Genomic DNA, 16,956 nt, shown 5'->3' with positions numbered 1-16,956 from the left:
ATTGAAGCTTTTTCTTACTACAACCGCTTTAAGGTTGCCTTGTCTCCCTACCTCCCAAATCACTTCTCCACCAAAGTGCTCCGTTTGAATTCCATGTCGTTGAGACAGCCACCATCAGTGGCAGCATTGCCACTACAGTGTTCTTCAACATCTGTATCATGGATTTTTCATCTTTACAAATCTGATAGATATGCATTTGCTTACGTTGTGTTTGATTCATGTAATAGTCCTGCAAGCATATTGTCATCTACTTTACTGCTAAGTGACTAAAGGCTAGATGGGTCCAGTGTACCTTCCAGGCATAATGATATATATATGAAAGGGCTCTTTTGAGGATTAAAAAAGGTCATGTGATGGAACTGGTGCATAGGAAATATTCCTCATATATTAATTCTCTCCTCTTTGCTCCCAGATGTTCAATTAATGTTTGCTGATATGTTGTTTAATTTGTGTCTGTTTATTATATTAATATTAAGTGAAAACATATGGGCCTCTTTTGATATATGTTTTCCATTTTTAGCAAAAACCTATGTTTTATTAACTTAACCACTGGTTTCTTTTGCAACACATAAAGTTCAAAAATTCCGCTCTTTATTTGTGGCTAAAAGGACATTAGAATGATTTCATCTAAAATTATTCAACTATAAAGGATGAATTCACACTTATATCTTCTATAAAAAGATATAAAATTCTATATAAAATAAAAAAAACTATAAAAAACTATATAAAAAAAACTATAAAATTCTAGTATGAATCACTTCATAAAATCTTCCCTTGTTCTAAAGTGCTGCCTGAAACAACTGAATATGGGATGGCTAAGTGGATATACGGTCTATGGTGATGAGAACAAAAATAACAGCCTTTGAATCAGTTCCTGACATGTTTTCTTATACACATTAATCAAAGCAGTAACTTGGAATACTTTCAATTATACTTGAAATATATTTCTTTTAAAAGATGCCATTATTACAGAGAAAGAACAATGATACAAGCATCAGTGGTCACTGTCCTCAGTTTTCTATGCATGATGATCTTCTGGGAAAGACCAGAAACTGCAGGGTTTTTTTGATTATATTAAAAAGCAGAAAGATTTCTTGAGGACTTAGATATAAGAGTAAAATGTAAGATTAAGAACTAGATTTGATTCTTTGTTTTCTCTGCCTTCAGTTTTTTCTATATTTCGATTTACTTTGTAGTAAATTATGTTGCTTTCAACAGCTATTTCCTGATTTTACTTTTTTTTTTTTTTTTCTTCTTCAGGGATATTATACAGGGCTTCCCTGGTAGTTATTATAAGTCTTTGTAAATACAGTATTACTAGCTTAAGGATATTGGCAGGAAGATAAAAGGACACAGAAAAAGATGGAGCTCTTTCCATCCCCACATGCTGGGCATGTTACTTTAATTTTGTGTCACATTTTTGAAGCTTCTATTTAGTGCCCTTCTCTACAGCAATGAAGAGATTAGCCTTATATATGCTCATGGATGGGGGCTATCCTAGGGTGATGGTACGTGAGTTGGGCTCATTGGAACCAGCTACTGTTCTTTCATTATGAGGCTTCTCTGCTTTAGGGATGACCCTAGCCAATTCCAATTGTGCAAAGAATACAGACATCAAGCCTTGAGAGACAAAGTCAATCCTGAGATTATACCCTCTGCTAGAATATCCACCCTTGCTTTGGCAATTAGCATCTAATAATAATAGTTATTATTACTGATGATCTAGTTGGGGGGGGGCAGATACTATCTAAATTATTTCAAATTATCCTCTAACAATTCAACATAAGCTGTTACCATGGTAAGGAAGAGGAAATAGAGATCTAAAGGTTAAATAAGTTTGTCCAACATAATACAGCTACTCAGTAGCATAGAAGGATTTGAACCCTTGATACTCTAACAAGGAGGGTATACGTCTTCTACTCTCCATGCTGCCTCTCATTTGCCTACAGATTCTGAGTTATTTGTGGGTTAAGGAAGGAGGATTTCATGGGCTAAAAAGTCCATGAGATCTGGGTCACATGGTACAGTCTGGAGATGTTGAGGTCAAACAAGAACAGGGACGGGGCATCAGTTCGTCAGCAATGATTTCTCCAATATGAGGATGGCATTAGCAGGATCACAAACAAGTAATCTTATAACAGTCAACTTCATTTAATACTTAGCTTAGCTTATCATTTCTGGCACACACCCAGTAGAAACTCTCCATCCCTAGAGCTCAATTTTGAGGATGTTCACAGGGTTGGTGGTGCCTAAAAATGAACTAAACTAAATCCTTATCTCCCAAGATCATTGAAAAAATTCAGTTAATCATAAAGGTCCAAGCAGATGTTCATAAAATATTTCCCTGTTTCTTGGTCTGCAGACTTCTGTTTTTAGGCACACTTATTGGAGTGGAATTCATTCTAAGCTCAGTTGACCTCAGCTTTCACAAAATGCAGCATTAGCATGATGCAGAGAAGTGTGTAGGCAAAGAACACAGCATCCTTGGAAACCCCAGCACTTCCTTTTTGGTATATTTAGCATAGAGAGGTAGAAGCTAGCTTGTCAGCTACATGGCAAATAAAATTTGCTTAGTAACTCACAAACTGTGGTTTTCCAGGCTCTGTATAGCTGGGATCTCCCCCACTCTACTTTCCTGTCTCCATTCTATTCATCCCACTTACCTATAAGTTAAAAGGACAGCCTACCCAGTATCTTTAGAAGAAGTCAATCCCATGCTTAAAAGCTTCAACGGCTCCTACTGCCTAGACCACCAACTCCAAAGTTGAACTTTGTGACCAATGCCTTTTTACAAACTGACCCCAATTTCCCACCACTCTTCACTCACCTATTGCTCTAGATTTACAAAAGCGTCCTCCACTCCTCAAAGCCGTGGACTTTCCTGAGCTCCAATTTTGTCTTTTCTTCTCCTGTTTCCCACCCATTCAAGGCTTGGCTCATATCTCTGTCCATGTGAAGCTACCAGTTCCTGACTGTGAGCTTTTTGATGGAAGGATCTGTGTCCTATCCCTTTTATTTGTTGACCATGAAGTGGGTGTTCAACATTTATTACTGAAGGAGAAGATCTCCTTGTGAGCCAAGTTGTGTAACACTGATGATACTGTTTTAATGAGGTAGCCTCCATTTGAGAGGCCATCTCCATTTGAGACAGCCCTGCCCTGGGCTTATATGGATCCCATTCTTGAGTGGGAAGAAATTCACCGGGGGGCTAAGGATACCACTATTAAGCTTTTCCATAGCCGTTCTTCTCCAGGATAAATAGTAGCAACTTTTAAAGCTTCCATTTCCTTTACCAACACCACATTTCTTAGCTTTCTAAGGCATACAGGCCAAATCAAATTAGATGTGGGAGTAGAACCTGAGCATGCTCCAGACAGAGGGGCCCCCTGAGATCCTTCCTCTCATACCATTCACCTGCCACTCCTCCAGATTCTGTCAGACAGCAAGGAATTAGTCATGATGCTGAATGCCACTGGGCCAAGGTTTTGTCTATTTTTACAAAGAAATGGTATATTTTCGCTAACTGATAAAATAATAACAGCAATATTAATGTAGTCTAAGGATTGAAAAGGACTAAGGATTGAAAAGGATTGAGTCTCCCCTATCACGTCCAAACTAAAAGGTAGGACACCTTCCAAGTGATTCATTTTTAATAAATCTTACTTTATCTCATGATATATCTGGAATATCAATCTATGCAGTTAAATGTCTCTTTACACATACCAGTGGAAATGTCTATGTTAGCTGAATGAGATATAAAGATGCAAAGTGTTTTACTGAGACTTATCAATGTGTTCAAACCTTAAGAAAAGTTCTCAGCAATTCCCAGCTGCAAAAATATGTATCTGCCACAAGTGTTAAGGTAAAGCCAGACATTACATAACCTTCCACTAGAGGAAATAACCTATCTGAATAAAAATGAGAGTACCATCCTCTAAAGATCGTGAGAATGAGCCATAAATGTCCCCTTACTATAAATCTCCTTTTAGATTTTAGAAAAAAAAGAGAAAAAGCAAGCAAATCACAGTTTTTACTTCTTTCATTGTTCTAGGTATATGCATCACTAAATATAATCATAAAATATCAAGACCAAAATTTGTTCACGAAAAAAAGGCAAACAACCATCTATACATTAAAATTCAAACTAATAAAGTTTAATGTTGGGGAAAACATTTTCTCTAAGTTAATTTTTTTTCCAAGTTAATTTCTTGGACAGTTCCAGAAGCAGACATATTATTTCCTAAAGGGATTGAGGTATAATAAGAAATCTTTCCCAGGGCTGTAAGTTTCCTAAATAATTGTGTTCACAAAATAATTGCAGAGGAACAGCATCTAAAATGGGAGGAGGGAAGTTTGTGGAATGTTTTAAGATAAAAATTCCTCCTAGAAAAAATAAATCCTACCAAATTCTAATGCACTTGGGGCCACAGAAAAACCTGGCAGAGAGAGCCTTCAGCATATGTCAAAGATTTCCAATAATACTACATTCATCTTAATAAAACAGGCTCAGATAGTGCAGAAATAAAGTTATGTATTGGGTAAAGTTTTCACTTGGGTGGGTACAAATGCTCTTCAAGAAGTATAGTAAAAGAATAATCTCTCCCATGCCAATTAAGGAAACTTCACATGGTTATATCTTGTCAATATTCTGGCAAATGCAAGAGCCCAAAGACAGCCCACAAAATCTAGAATGAAAATAAATCCAAGGCCATTTGTACTCCGTTCCATGAACTGTACCTCGGCAAGCATTCTTGGATTCTTCCGCACTTCTGCCAACACCAGAAACGGCCCAGAGCAATGCTTCCAAAGCACACTTGAGTCATGGAAGATTCTCCCAACAAGTGTGTTTTAATGAATAATGAAATTACGAAGAGGGAGTTTCCCAAACTTATTTGACCGTAAGAGAAGATTCTTTGCAATGGGCTCATCTTTCTAGATGTCGGCTAGTCCTGAGCTGGCTTTAGGCTTTCTCTGTCTCTGGCTCAACCCTTCAGGTTTCCCTCTCTTGGAAGTTTTTTGTATCCCTAACTCAGATATTCTGGATTGAACTTCCTGAGGCTTTTCCAAGGGAGGCTTGACCAGGGCCTGGGAGAATAAAAACCCTTTTCCTGGATGGGTCCCCATCTCTAAGAGGCAACCCACTGCATTAGAAATGACTCCATAAAGCTCTAACTACACCAAAGCCTTGGCATGCATTTGACTGTGTACACTTCTGGGCCTCGAAGTCTTGGTGACTCACGTGTGATTCTTCCTACTTCATACCTCTGCTCTGGAGTTCTTTTTTTTTTTTTTTTTTTGGAGTTCTTGTTAGCAGACTATTTATAGCGATGGCAATACCAAGATTTTTTTTTTTTTTTAAATTTTGAGGGTTTTTTCCTTAATAAAGTAACACAACCTTACTACTCAAAAATCTAACAGTATATATGTATAGGAGGTAAAAAGAGCACCTCTTGCAATTCTACAAATCCTCCCTTCTCCCCACAATCCCATAACTGTTAACTGTCAACAGTTTTCTCCTCATTTTTAATGATGCACAGTGCTGGAAGCTCTATAATCTGCTGGGAATCCTTCATTGTGCCCTCCTTTGCTTCAGGAACTTCTATTTATCTTTTGAAAGAAAGCTCAAATACCACCTTTGTGAAGGTGCCTTGACCCAGACAAGCCATGCTGGTCCCCCCTTTTGCCAGCTGCCTGAAGTAATTTGCACACATTTCAATTAAAGGGTTTATAACAATTTAATTGCAATTTTTAAACTAAATGTTTCTCTTACTTCAAAGACTTCAAGGATTGAGTCTCATTTCTCTTTGTTGCAAGGTATCTGGCACATTGACGTTCAATCAGTATAGTAAATATTTGTTGACTCAATGAAATATAAATAAAATATTTTCTAGCACACAGACTTCAAACTGTATAAAAATTATAGTCAAAATGCTCATGTTAAAATTTCTCTAAAAAGATGTTTCACATATATCCAACATTTCAACAACCAGGTAGTACTGTAAACTATTTTTTCCCTTTGTTTAGGCTTGAAAATTAAAAATTCTAACTTAATGGAAAATGGTAAAGTTGGAAGAATTTGGGGATGGATGGTGGTCTATTATTCAAGTGCCAAATGAACATTTTGAAGCATAACTTCTTTGGCCATAGGCTTTGTCCACTGACACCAGAACATTCCAGGAAATGACATTTCAAATAAACATTAAGTTTCAAGTCCAGTAAACCACAAACACAAAAAAAGTATTCAATAGCATTTCACAGCAAATAGCCTTCTGTTGACAGTTACTCAGAAATGACTGATTACATTTGCAAAGTACAAATATCTCTTCTCTTAGATTAATTGAATCTGGTTTTAGCTGATGGCTTGGGCAAAAGAGTGAATCTATAAAAGTAGTGAGAGAAGGGAATAAAGGAGAAGAGACATGAAGAATGAATCTTAGAACAATATGCCTAAATATCAGAAAGTCCCGCTAGACCAACACTTCAAATTAACAAGCCCCACTGAGGGACTTTGACATGCATTCTGCATGACATATTGTCCAAGGGACAGCAGCCAAAAGAAGTCTCACTTTTCTTGGAAAAACAGATTGCCATAAAGCTTTCATATTTCACCAACTAAATAGCCTGGACTCAATGTAATTAAGTAACATAATTATGAACCCATTTCTTGGCCTCTAGCCCGAAGTGCTAGCTCTTATTCAAGTAAATCAGTAATTTTCATCTAGAAGGCATCAGTCACATGTTAGACCTAGTTCTTCATATTAAGACACACAGGCATCTACAAACAAATCCACAGTCTAATTTTAATATTAAAATTAAAGAGTAAGACTCAGTAGGTGCAATTGCAGAGTATGAGATATAGTATGGATTCTGGGCATTCAACTTAAGCAGAAAGTGGAAGCAGGAAACGACCAGAAGAGATTTAGACTGTTGAAAATTTAGTATGAAAGTGGAAAACAGGGCGGGGGTCAGTGGATTTCCATAATACAATGGATGGTGACTTTAACAGTAAATGAAGAGGATATTTTGGGATATCATAGCATCTGGCCCTAGAGTTACAATTAACATATTAAGTTAGGAGGCAAAGCAATCACTAAGCAGATGAGAAGTTAAAGACAAAAAAAAAATCCCTTAAGTAAAAAATACAGTACTGTCAGATCATGCTTATTAAATAATAAAAGTTAATTTATTGAGTTTTGGGGATGGGTTAGGCTCTGTTTTAAGTACATTATATAAACAGATTATTTAATTTTCAGAGCAACCTTGTGAGATAGGAACTATTATTATTTCCATCTCACAGATAAGAAAATAAGCACAGATAGGGAAAGTAACTTACTTAAGGCCACATGTTCGTGAGTTGCTGAGATGGGATTTGAACCCAGGCAGTCTGGCCTCATAGTGCTGTTTTAACAGTATAGCATGCTGTCTCTTAACACCTACTCAAAAGAAATGTTACTCTTTAGAGTTGTATTCATATGTTTACATAGTTTTCAGAAATCTATAGAAGAGTTAAGTCCTGAATTGAAGGAGACTTACTACTACTTTCAAAAGCAAATGAAGTCAGTGTAGTTTCAAAGCTGGAGAAAGATAACTCAATTCATCATTGCATGCATTTATTCATGCAACTGAATTCAACTCAATTAACAGTGATTTAGGGTCCCATGATGAAAGAAGTAAGATTCAAAGCCTAGAAAAGACACTAATAGGAGATGGTAAGAGTAAACATCAACAATTTAGTAATCAGTGAACTAAAATGGATAGGAATGGGCAAATTTAACTCAGATGACCATTATGTCTACTGCTGTGGGCAAGAATCCCTTAGAAGAAATAGAATAGCCCTCATACTCAACAGAAGAGTCTGAAATGCAGTACTTGGGTGCAATCTCAAAAACAACAGTATGATCTCAGTTCACTTCCAAGGCAAACTATTCAACATCACAGTAATCCAAGTCTATGCCCCCACCACTGATTCCAAAGAAGCTGAAGTTGAACAGTTCTATGAAGACTTACAAGACCTTCTATAACTAACACCAAAAAAAGATGTCCTTTTCATCATAGTGGACTGCAATGCAAAAGTAGGAAGTCATGAGATATCTGGAGTACCAAGCAAGTTTGGTCTTAGAGTACAAAATGAAGTAGGACAAAGGCTAACAGAGTTTTGCCAAAAGAACACACTGTCATAGCAAACACCCTCTTCCAACTACACAAGGGATGACTCTACACATGAACATTATAAGATGGTCAATACCAAAATCAGATTGATTATATTCTTTGCAGCTGAAGATGGAGAAGCTCTATACAGTCAGCAAAAACAAAACCTGGAGTTGACTGTGGCTCAGATCATGAGCTCCTTGTTGCAAAATTCAGATTTAAACTGAAGAAAGTACGGTAAACCACTAGGCCATTCAGGCATGACCAAAATCAAATCCCTTATAATTATATAGTGGAAGTGACAAATAGATTCAAAGGATTAGATCTGATGGAGTGCCTGAAGAACTCTGGATGGAGGTTCATAACATTATACAGGGGCAGTGACCAAAATCATTTCAAAGAAAGAGAAAAGCAAGAAGGTAAAATGGTTGTCTGAGGAGGCCTCGCAAATAGCTGAGAAAAGAAGGGAAGCAAAAGGCAAAGGAGAAAAGGAAAGATATATCCAACTGAATTTAGGGTTCCAAAGAATAGCAAGGAGAGATAAGAAAGCCCTTTTAAGAGTACAATGCAAAGAGATAGAGGAAAACAGGAGAATGGGAAAGATTAGAGATCTCTTCAAGAAAATTAGACATACCAAGGGAACATTTCATGTAAAGATGGGCACAATAAAGGACAGGAATGGTATGGACATAACAGAAGCAGAAGAGATTAAGAAGAGGTGGCAAGAATATACAGAAGAACTATACAAAAAAGGTCTTAATGACCCAGATAACCATGATGGTGTGGTCACTCACCTACAGTCAGACATCCTGGTATGTGAGGTCAGGTGGGCATTAGAAAGTATTACTACAAACAAAGCTAGTGGAGGTGATGAAATTCCAGCTGGACTATTTCAATCCTAAAAGATGCTGCTGCTGTGAAAGGGCTTCACTCATTGTGCCAGGAAATTTGGAAAACTCAGCAGCAATCATAGGAAAAGGTCAATTTTCATTCCAATCCCAAAGAAGGGCAATGCCAAAGAATGTCCAAACTACCATAAAATTGTGCTAATTTCACATGCTAGCAAGGTAATGCTCAAAATCCTTCAAGCTAGGCTTTAACAGTACGTGAACTGAGAACTTCCAGATGTACAAGCTGGATTTTTTTTTTCATTTATTTTTTATTCGTTGGAGGCTAATTACTTTACAATATTGTAATGGGTTTTGTCATACATTGACATGAATCAGCCATAGAGTTACATGTATTCCCCATCCCGATCCCCCCTCCCACCTCCCTCTCTACCCGATCCCTCTGGATCTTCTCAGTGTACCAGGCCCGAGCACTTGTCTCATGCATCCAACCTGGGCTGGTGATCTGTTTTACCATAGATAATATACATGTTTCAATGCTGTTCTATTGAAACATCCCACCCTCGCCTTCTCCCACAGAGTCCAAAAGTCTGTTCTGTACATCTGTGTCTCTTTTTCTGTTTTGCATATAGGGTTATCGTTACCATCTTTCTAAATTCCATATATATGTGTTAGTATGCTGTAATGTTCTTTATCTTTCTGGCTTACTTCACTCTGTATAATGGGCTCCAGTTTCATCCATCTCATTAGAACTGATTCAAATGAATTCTTTTTAATGGCTGAGTAATATTCCATGGTGTATATGTACCACAGCTTCCTTATCCATTCGTCTGCTGATGGGCATCTAGGTTGCTTCCATGTCCTGGCTATTATAAACAGTGGATTTAGAAAGGCAGAGGAACCAGAGATCAAATTGCAAACATCCACTGGATCAAAGAAAAAGCAAGAGAATTCCAGAAAAACATCTAATTCTGCTTCATTGACTAAGCTAAAGCCTTTGATTGTGTGGCTCATAACAAATTAGGCAAAATTGTTAAACAGAAGAGAATACCAGATCACCTTATCTGTCTCCTGAGGAATCTGTATGCAGGTCAAGAAGCAACTGTTAGAATCTACCATGAAACAATGGACTGGTTTAAAATTAGGAAAGGAGTACATCAAGGCTATATATTGTCACCTTGCTTATTTAATTTATATGCACAGTACAGCATGTGAAATGCTGGGCTGGATGAATCACAAGCAGGAATCAAGAATGCAGGGAGAAATATCAAAACCTCAGATATGCAGATGATAACAGTCTAATGGCATAAAGTGAAGAGGATCTGATGAGCCTCTTGATGAAGGTGAAAGAGGAGAATGAAAAAGCTGGTTTAAAATTCAACATTCAAAAAATTAATATCATGGCATCTGGTCCCATCACTTCATGGCAAATAGATGGGGAAAAATGAAAACAGATGCAGCCTTTATTGTCTTGGGTTCCAAAATCACTGTAGATGGCGACTGTGGCCATGACATTAAAAGATGCTTGCTCCTTGGAAGAAAAGTTATGACAAACCTAGACAGCATATTAAAAAGCAGAGACATCACTTTGCTAATGAAGGTCCATACAGTCAAAGCCATACCATTTCCAGTAGTCATGTACAGATGTAAGAGTTGGACCATAAAGAAGGCTGAGCCCTAAAGAATTGATGCTTTCAAAATGTAGTGCTGGAGAAGACTTTTGAGAGTCCCTTGGACAGCAAGATTAAACCAGTCAATCCTATTGGAAATCAACCCTGAATATTCACTGTGAGGACAGATGCTAAAGCTCCAGTACTTTGGCCACCTGATGGGAAAAGTCGATTCACTGGAAAAGATCCTGATGCTGGGAAAGATTGAGGGAAGAAGGAGAAAGGAGAGACAGAGGATGAGGTGGTTGGGTGGCATCACTGACTCAATGGACATGAATCTGAGCAAACTCCGGGAGATTGTGAAGGACAAGGAAAGACTGACGTGCTGCAGTCCATGGAGTCACAACGAGAATGACATGACTGAGTGACTGCACAACAACAAGAGCAGGTAAAATATTCTGGAAGCTAACAGTTGAAGAGAGATGAAGAAAAATAAATCCAGAGAGTTCAAATGACCTGACCCAGGCCAAAAAAGTCATTTGTGGCACAGAGTGACCTAAAAATCTAATTGAGATGGGTCTAGTTCTCTTTTCACACTACCATTGTGCCTTTGGTCAAGCTGATTGGAAGACACTGAATTAAAATTAACTTCCAAAATAAATATCTGTGCCTATGGAGAGGAAAATTTTTGATAGTTGCCTGCCTCATCTCTCGAACCCACTTCATTCTGGAATGAAATTAAGGGGAGATAGCCAAAGGGATATTTTTTTAAGGAAGAAGAGGAAATAATTCACATGTAGAGTTTCCCAGATCTTCTCTGAAGGAATGAGTGTTTCTGTTTTTATTTGCTGAACAATTTATCTTTCAAACATTACTCAATTCTAAAAGCAGACTTGATATTATATCTTTATTGATAACCATGAATGTAGGTGCACATGCATGTCTTCAGTTATATTCTAAGGGTCTTAAGAACAGAGAGTACTAAGTGTGCTCAGCTTTTACAGGATGCTTTCACACTGCAGGTGCTTAGTATGGTAATGATGTTTAAAGTATAAGTATATACAATATAAAGTTACTAATTAGCTTGTTTTTTGTTTGTTTTTTTTTTTTTTAAATGACCTTGTATTCAGGTGTCCTAGAGTTCTTTAATTAGTCTATTTTAGTGGAGCAATTTTACATGCCACCCTTTTCCCCCACAGCCCACCGGGGGACATTTGGCAACGTCTGGAGACATTTTTCACTGTCACGACTTGGGTGTTGTGTTACTGGCATCTAGGAGGAATGCAGCTAAACATCCCAATGCACAGGACAGACCTCACAGCAGAGCAAACCATTGAATTTATAATGCATAAAAAACAAGGTCCTAATGTATAGCACAGAGAACTGTAGTCGATGAAATAATTAAACCTGTGATTAAACCATATTGGAAAAGAAAACAAAAGAAGAAGGCACATATACGTACAACTGAGTCACTTTGCTGTATACCAGAGATTGGTACAACATTGTAAATAAACTATATTTCAATTAAAAAAAAAAACAATTATCCGGCCCCAAACAGCAGTAATGCCAGGGTTGCTAGACATTGGCCTATTTAGAAGTAAAGAAATTGCACAGTCACCTTTCCATTTTTCCATTTTTAAAACACAAGACAAAAATCAAAATTATACACTAAAGATTTGCCCCAACCAAGACAATTTAAGTAGTCTATTGTTAAGATGAACAATAGCATACCTGTGGCCGATTCATATTGATGTATGGCAAAAACCATCACAATATTGTAAGATAACTATCCTCCAATTAAAATAAATTAATTAATTTTAAAAAAACCAGGACTCCAGTCCAAAAAAAAAAAAAGATAATCATTTAAAGAGCTGATTTAGGGTTAGAAGGGTTCATTAAAAGTCAGAGGCAAAGCTTAGATCTAAACACATGGGTATTTAAGTAAGCAATGGAATGCCTTCACCAAAGGGAGTGCTCTGATCTCTATTGCATCTGAAACTCCACAGTCACAATAGGAAACATTCTGCTGATGAAGCATTTCCCACACCACCACTGGTCTGATTCAGACATGGAGTTCTCATTTCAGATTGTTTGATTTATTTCTTTTTTTTTGTCTTTATTTTTTTTTTTTTAATTTTTTTTTTTTATTTTTCAGTGGGTTTTGTCATACATTGATGTGAATCAGCCATAGAGTTACACGTATTCCCCATCCCGGTCCCCCATCCCACCTCCCTCTCCACCCGATTCCCCTGGATCTTCCCAGCCCAACAGGCCCGAGCACTTGACTCATGCCTCCCACCTGGGCTGGTGGTCTGTTTCACCACAGATAATATACATGCTGTTCTTTCGAAACATCCCACCCTCACCTTCTCCCACAGAGTTCAAAAGTCTCTTCTGTACTTCTGCGTCTCTTCTTCTGCCCTGCATATAGGGCCATCGTTACCATCTTTCTAAATTCCGTATATATGTGTTAGTATACTGTAATGTTCTTTATCTTTCTGGCTCACCTCACTCTGTATAATGGGCTCCAGTTCTAACATCACCCAAAATCCACCTCTTGACCAGCACACAAAGAGGAAATGTATGTTTTTTTTTGCAAGTAGGGTCATCAAAAAAAAAAACTCTTTCCACAATTAGTCCTAGCTTTGTATGCCTATCTATCTTCCCCCATGTCTAGGTTAACAGGCAAGGTCCAGTTTTTCATCTTGGATTCCTCACTGTGGCAAAAAGAATCATTCCTCCAGGCCTACTTTGTTCTCCTTGACTTCGGATATGGAAAGATGAGTGCAGCAAAGCTTTCTGAGCAGCTTGATGATGTCTTTAAACAAGGAAAAGGAAGTGAGGGAGCTACTGATTTTTCTTTCCACTTGTTTATGGTTTCCTTACATAGTGTCTAGCTGATGTGGTTGCATTTGCTGCAGTTTTATTAGCTTGTTCCTTTTCCCCAGTGGCTGATTATATTTGATACTTTGGCTGTCTGGTGGACACTTGAATAAAAATTTCTTTCTTTAAGGGGACAAATTAGTTCTTTTCTGGGAATCAACTGACAAAAAACATACAGACCTCAGGAGAATCTTTGTACATTCCACAGCAACTAATCTGCTGAGCATTTTGTGTGTTGAGTTAAACATCACCACTGACAACCTCACACATTGGTTAACTACTCTCTAAATATTTACCAAGATCTTTAATAACCGAGAGGGCTTCCCATGATATAAAGGCTCCACCACCATCATCCAAGGCACCCTGCCCGACATCCCAGCTGTCCAGATGTCCACTGACCAGTACAACCTAAAACAAATAATAAAAAGAGAAAAAATAAAAACCAAGCAGAAATGACATCAAAGAAGAAGCATTCAGAGGCATTCCAAATACAGAAAAGAAGCTTTATATTTTCTTTTCTATTTTTACTTCTTAAAAGAACTGTGTCATTGCTAATGGAAAACTTGGTATAGAGGCATTACATAAGGTGTATAAGGTCATCTTAATAGGAATAAAACTTCTCACCTTGTACCTCTATTAATATAATTTTGAATACTAAAGAAGAATTATTTATTATTGATGAATGTTTGACAACTTTATTATATGGCTTGAAACCTAAATGACATGCAAATAGAGCTCAAAACTTCAACTATATTCTCAGTTGTCCCAAATTCTAGCAGACAAATAACAAACATGTGTTGAATTGAATTTAAATGAAAAAGCAAGAACAATTAATTTGCTTTTAATTATTGTGTTTGTGCATTATAAATCATCTAGTGTTGAATAAATATGCTGGTATTACAAACTAGAGTCTAATTAAACAGAATAACTTTTAAGAAATATCTCAATTTACATGCTAAACAAATTTATAGATTATATTATAAATTTTACACCATCATAGACTTAAATTAGTTTCTGAGAATCATTAATAATTATCTCTAGGAAAATATAAAAATATCTCAGTAAAACTAAATTTCATAGATATATTTTAAACAAGTTAAAAACCAAGTGAAATGATGCTGGGCTAACTGGATATCTACATGGAAATTAAGTATTGATCTCTGGATTATACAATATATGAATATCAAGTCAGATGAATTACAAATTTAAATAAAGATGTTTTGGAAAGCAGAGGACAGTTTTGTCAACTTAGAGTATTCAAAGATTTCTTAAATTGGATAAGAAAAGTGCAAACTATAAAATGAAAAAATAAAAAACTGGACTTTAAAAATATTAGGAATATTTGTTCATCCAAAGATCCCATTACAAGAGTGAAAAGGCAACCCACAGAGGAGAAAATATTTATATAACATTTTCAACAAAACCCCATATTCTGATTATATAAAGAACCCCTATGAAACAGTAACAAAAAGGAGAGTAAAATGATAGAAAAATGGGAAAAAAAACTTGAACAGACAATTCTCAAAGACAGATACACAAATCACTAATGAAAGTCACTCAGGTTCATTATCAACAAGGAAATACATATTAAATCACAGTATATAGCCACTGGAATAGCTAAAATGAAAAAGATAGAAAATATTAGTGAGGAGGTGGAATAACTAGAACTCTCCTATATTGAGTGTGGGTATAAATACTAGTCAAGTCTGTGGTTGACTAGTCTGGTCAACCATATCTAGTCAAATCCATCTAGTCAAGGCTATGGTTTTTCCAGTAGTCATGTACAGATGTGAGAGTTGGACTGTAAAGAAAGCTGAGCACCGAAGAATTGATGCTTTGGTGGAAAAACCACCGAAAAAAAAAAAAAAACAACATAGCTTTGGAAAAACCATAGCTTTGACCATACAGACCTTTGTCAACAAAGTGATGTCCCTGCTTTTTAATACACTGTCTAGGTTTCTCATAGCTTTTCTTCCAAGGAGCAAGAACCTTTAATTTCATGACTGCAGTCTGTCTGTGGTGATTTTGGAGCCTAATAAAATAAAATCTGTCACTGCTTTCACATTTTTCCCCTTCTGTTTGCCATGAAGTGATGGGACTGGATGCCACAATCTTAGTTTGTTGAATGCTGAGTTTTAAGTCAGTTTTTCATTCTCCTCTTTCACCCTCATCAAGAGGCTCTTTAGTTCCTCTTTGCTTTTTGCCATTAGAGTGGTATCATCTACATATCTGAGGCTGTGGACATTTTTTCCCACCAATCTTGATTCCAGCTTGAGAATTTTACACTTCAATACTGAGAATGCTGCTGTTGCTGCTGCTAAGTCGCTTCAGTCGTGTCCGACTCTGTGCAACCCCATAGACGGCAGCCCACCAGGCTCCCCCGTCCCTGGGATTCTCCAGGCAAGAACACTGGAGAGGGTTGCCATTTCCTTCTCCAATGCATGAAAGTGAAAAGTGAAAGTGAAGCTACTCAGTCGTGTCTGACTCTTAGCGACCCCATGAACTGCAGCCCACCAGGCTCCTCCGTCCATGGGATTTTCCAGGCAAGAGTACTGGAGTGGGGTGCCATTGCTTTCCCCCAATACTGAGAATATTACACTTCAATAAAAAGCTTAAAAAACCAAGTTCAACAGTCTGATCCTATGAACAGCATACGGTAAATAAGCAAACCAAACTTGAACAAATCTTGATGATCAACATGAAAGTGCCCCAGGACTTTGGGAAAGCAGGATTTGGGGTTTCAAATGTCAGAGTAACCCATAGCACGGCCACCTTCCCTGAGCAGCTGCAGGATCTCCCATTGACTCCGTGTTTACAGACAGTCCTGACTTACTATGACTTCACTGTAGTCACAAACAAGTACAATGCCCCAGACTAACAAATGGCCATGTAATGAACCCAAATGGATTGCTTCTAAGGAAAAAAAAAAACAAAAAGAATAAAGAAAAAAACATGTTGCAATAGCAGGAAATTCTGGTTCAGAAAGTAGTATAATCCCATGTGGGATGAACAAGCCAATTAGTCAACATGCTTACCCCTTCAGAACCATTTTCCCAATGAAGTTCAAGTTCCAGTGAATAAAAAGCGTCAAAATCTGTTTTAATCAACTTTTTCTCAGATAATACATGAGTCAGTAAATCAAGGCAGCTATTGTTTTAACCTTCAGATTTTGGAATAACTGAGGTTGTTTTTACAACCATACTTCTTTCTGTTTTCTGAAATATCTCTGTTCTCCAATCCAGAATTATTACTTAAACTAATAGTTCAAAGATGGAAGTGGTTTTGAATGATAGAGGAGTAAATGTTATCTCATAGGATAAGGATTCATATCTCATAGTGATATGGAAGAATGATTACAAACCATTTGGATTATGAGAGTTTGTTTTACTTTTTTTTTTTTCTTACAGAAAAGAATATACTGGAGATCATCAAGAGACAGTAATTTTAATATTAACTGATTCAAAAAC

The 16,956-nt window shown here is 37.1% G+C and overlaps 1 protein-coding gene across 1 annotated transcript in view; it reads right to left on the bottom strand.

The window, feature by feature from the left end:
• The window catches only part of CPQ (carboxypeptidase Q), a 531,320-nt gene that overhangs the window by 168,519 nt on the left and 345,845 nt on the right, over positions 1-16,956 (bottom strand). The window contains exon 5 of the mRNA XM_065902874.1: positions 13,786-13,897. Within this exon, the coding sequence (XP_065758946.1) occupies positions 13,786-13,897 (112 nt within the window). The remainder of the gene's footprint in view (positions 1-13,785; positions 13,898-16,956) is intronic.

The sequence above is a fragment of the Muntiacus reevesi genome, chromosome 12 (genome assembly GCF_963930625.1).
Source record: "Muntiacus reevesi chromosome 12, mMunRee1.1, whole genome shotgun sequence".
NCBI lineage: Eukaryota > Metazoa > Chordata > Mammalia > Artiodactyla > Cervidae > Muntiacus > Muntiacus reevesi.
The sequence above is the reverse complement of the archived record's forward strand: the minus strand, read 5'-3'. Positions and strand labels throughout refer to the sequence as shown.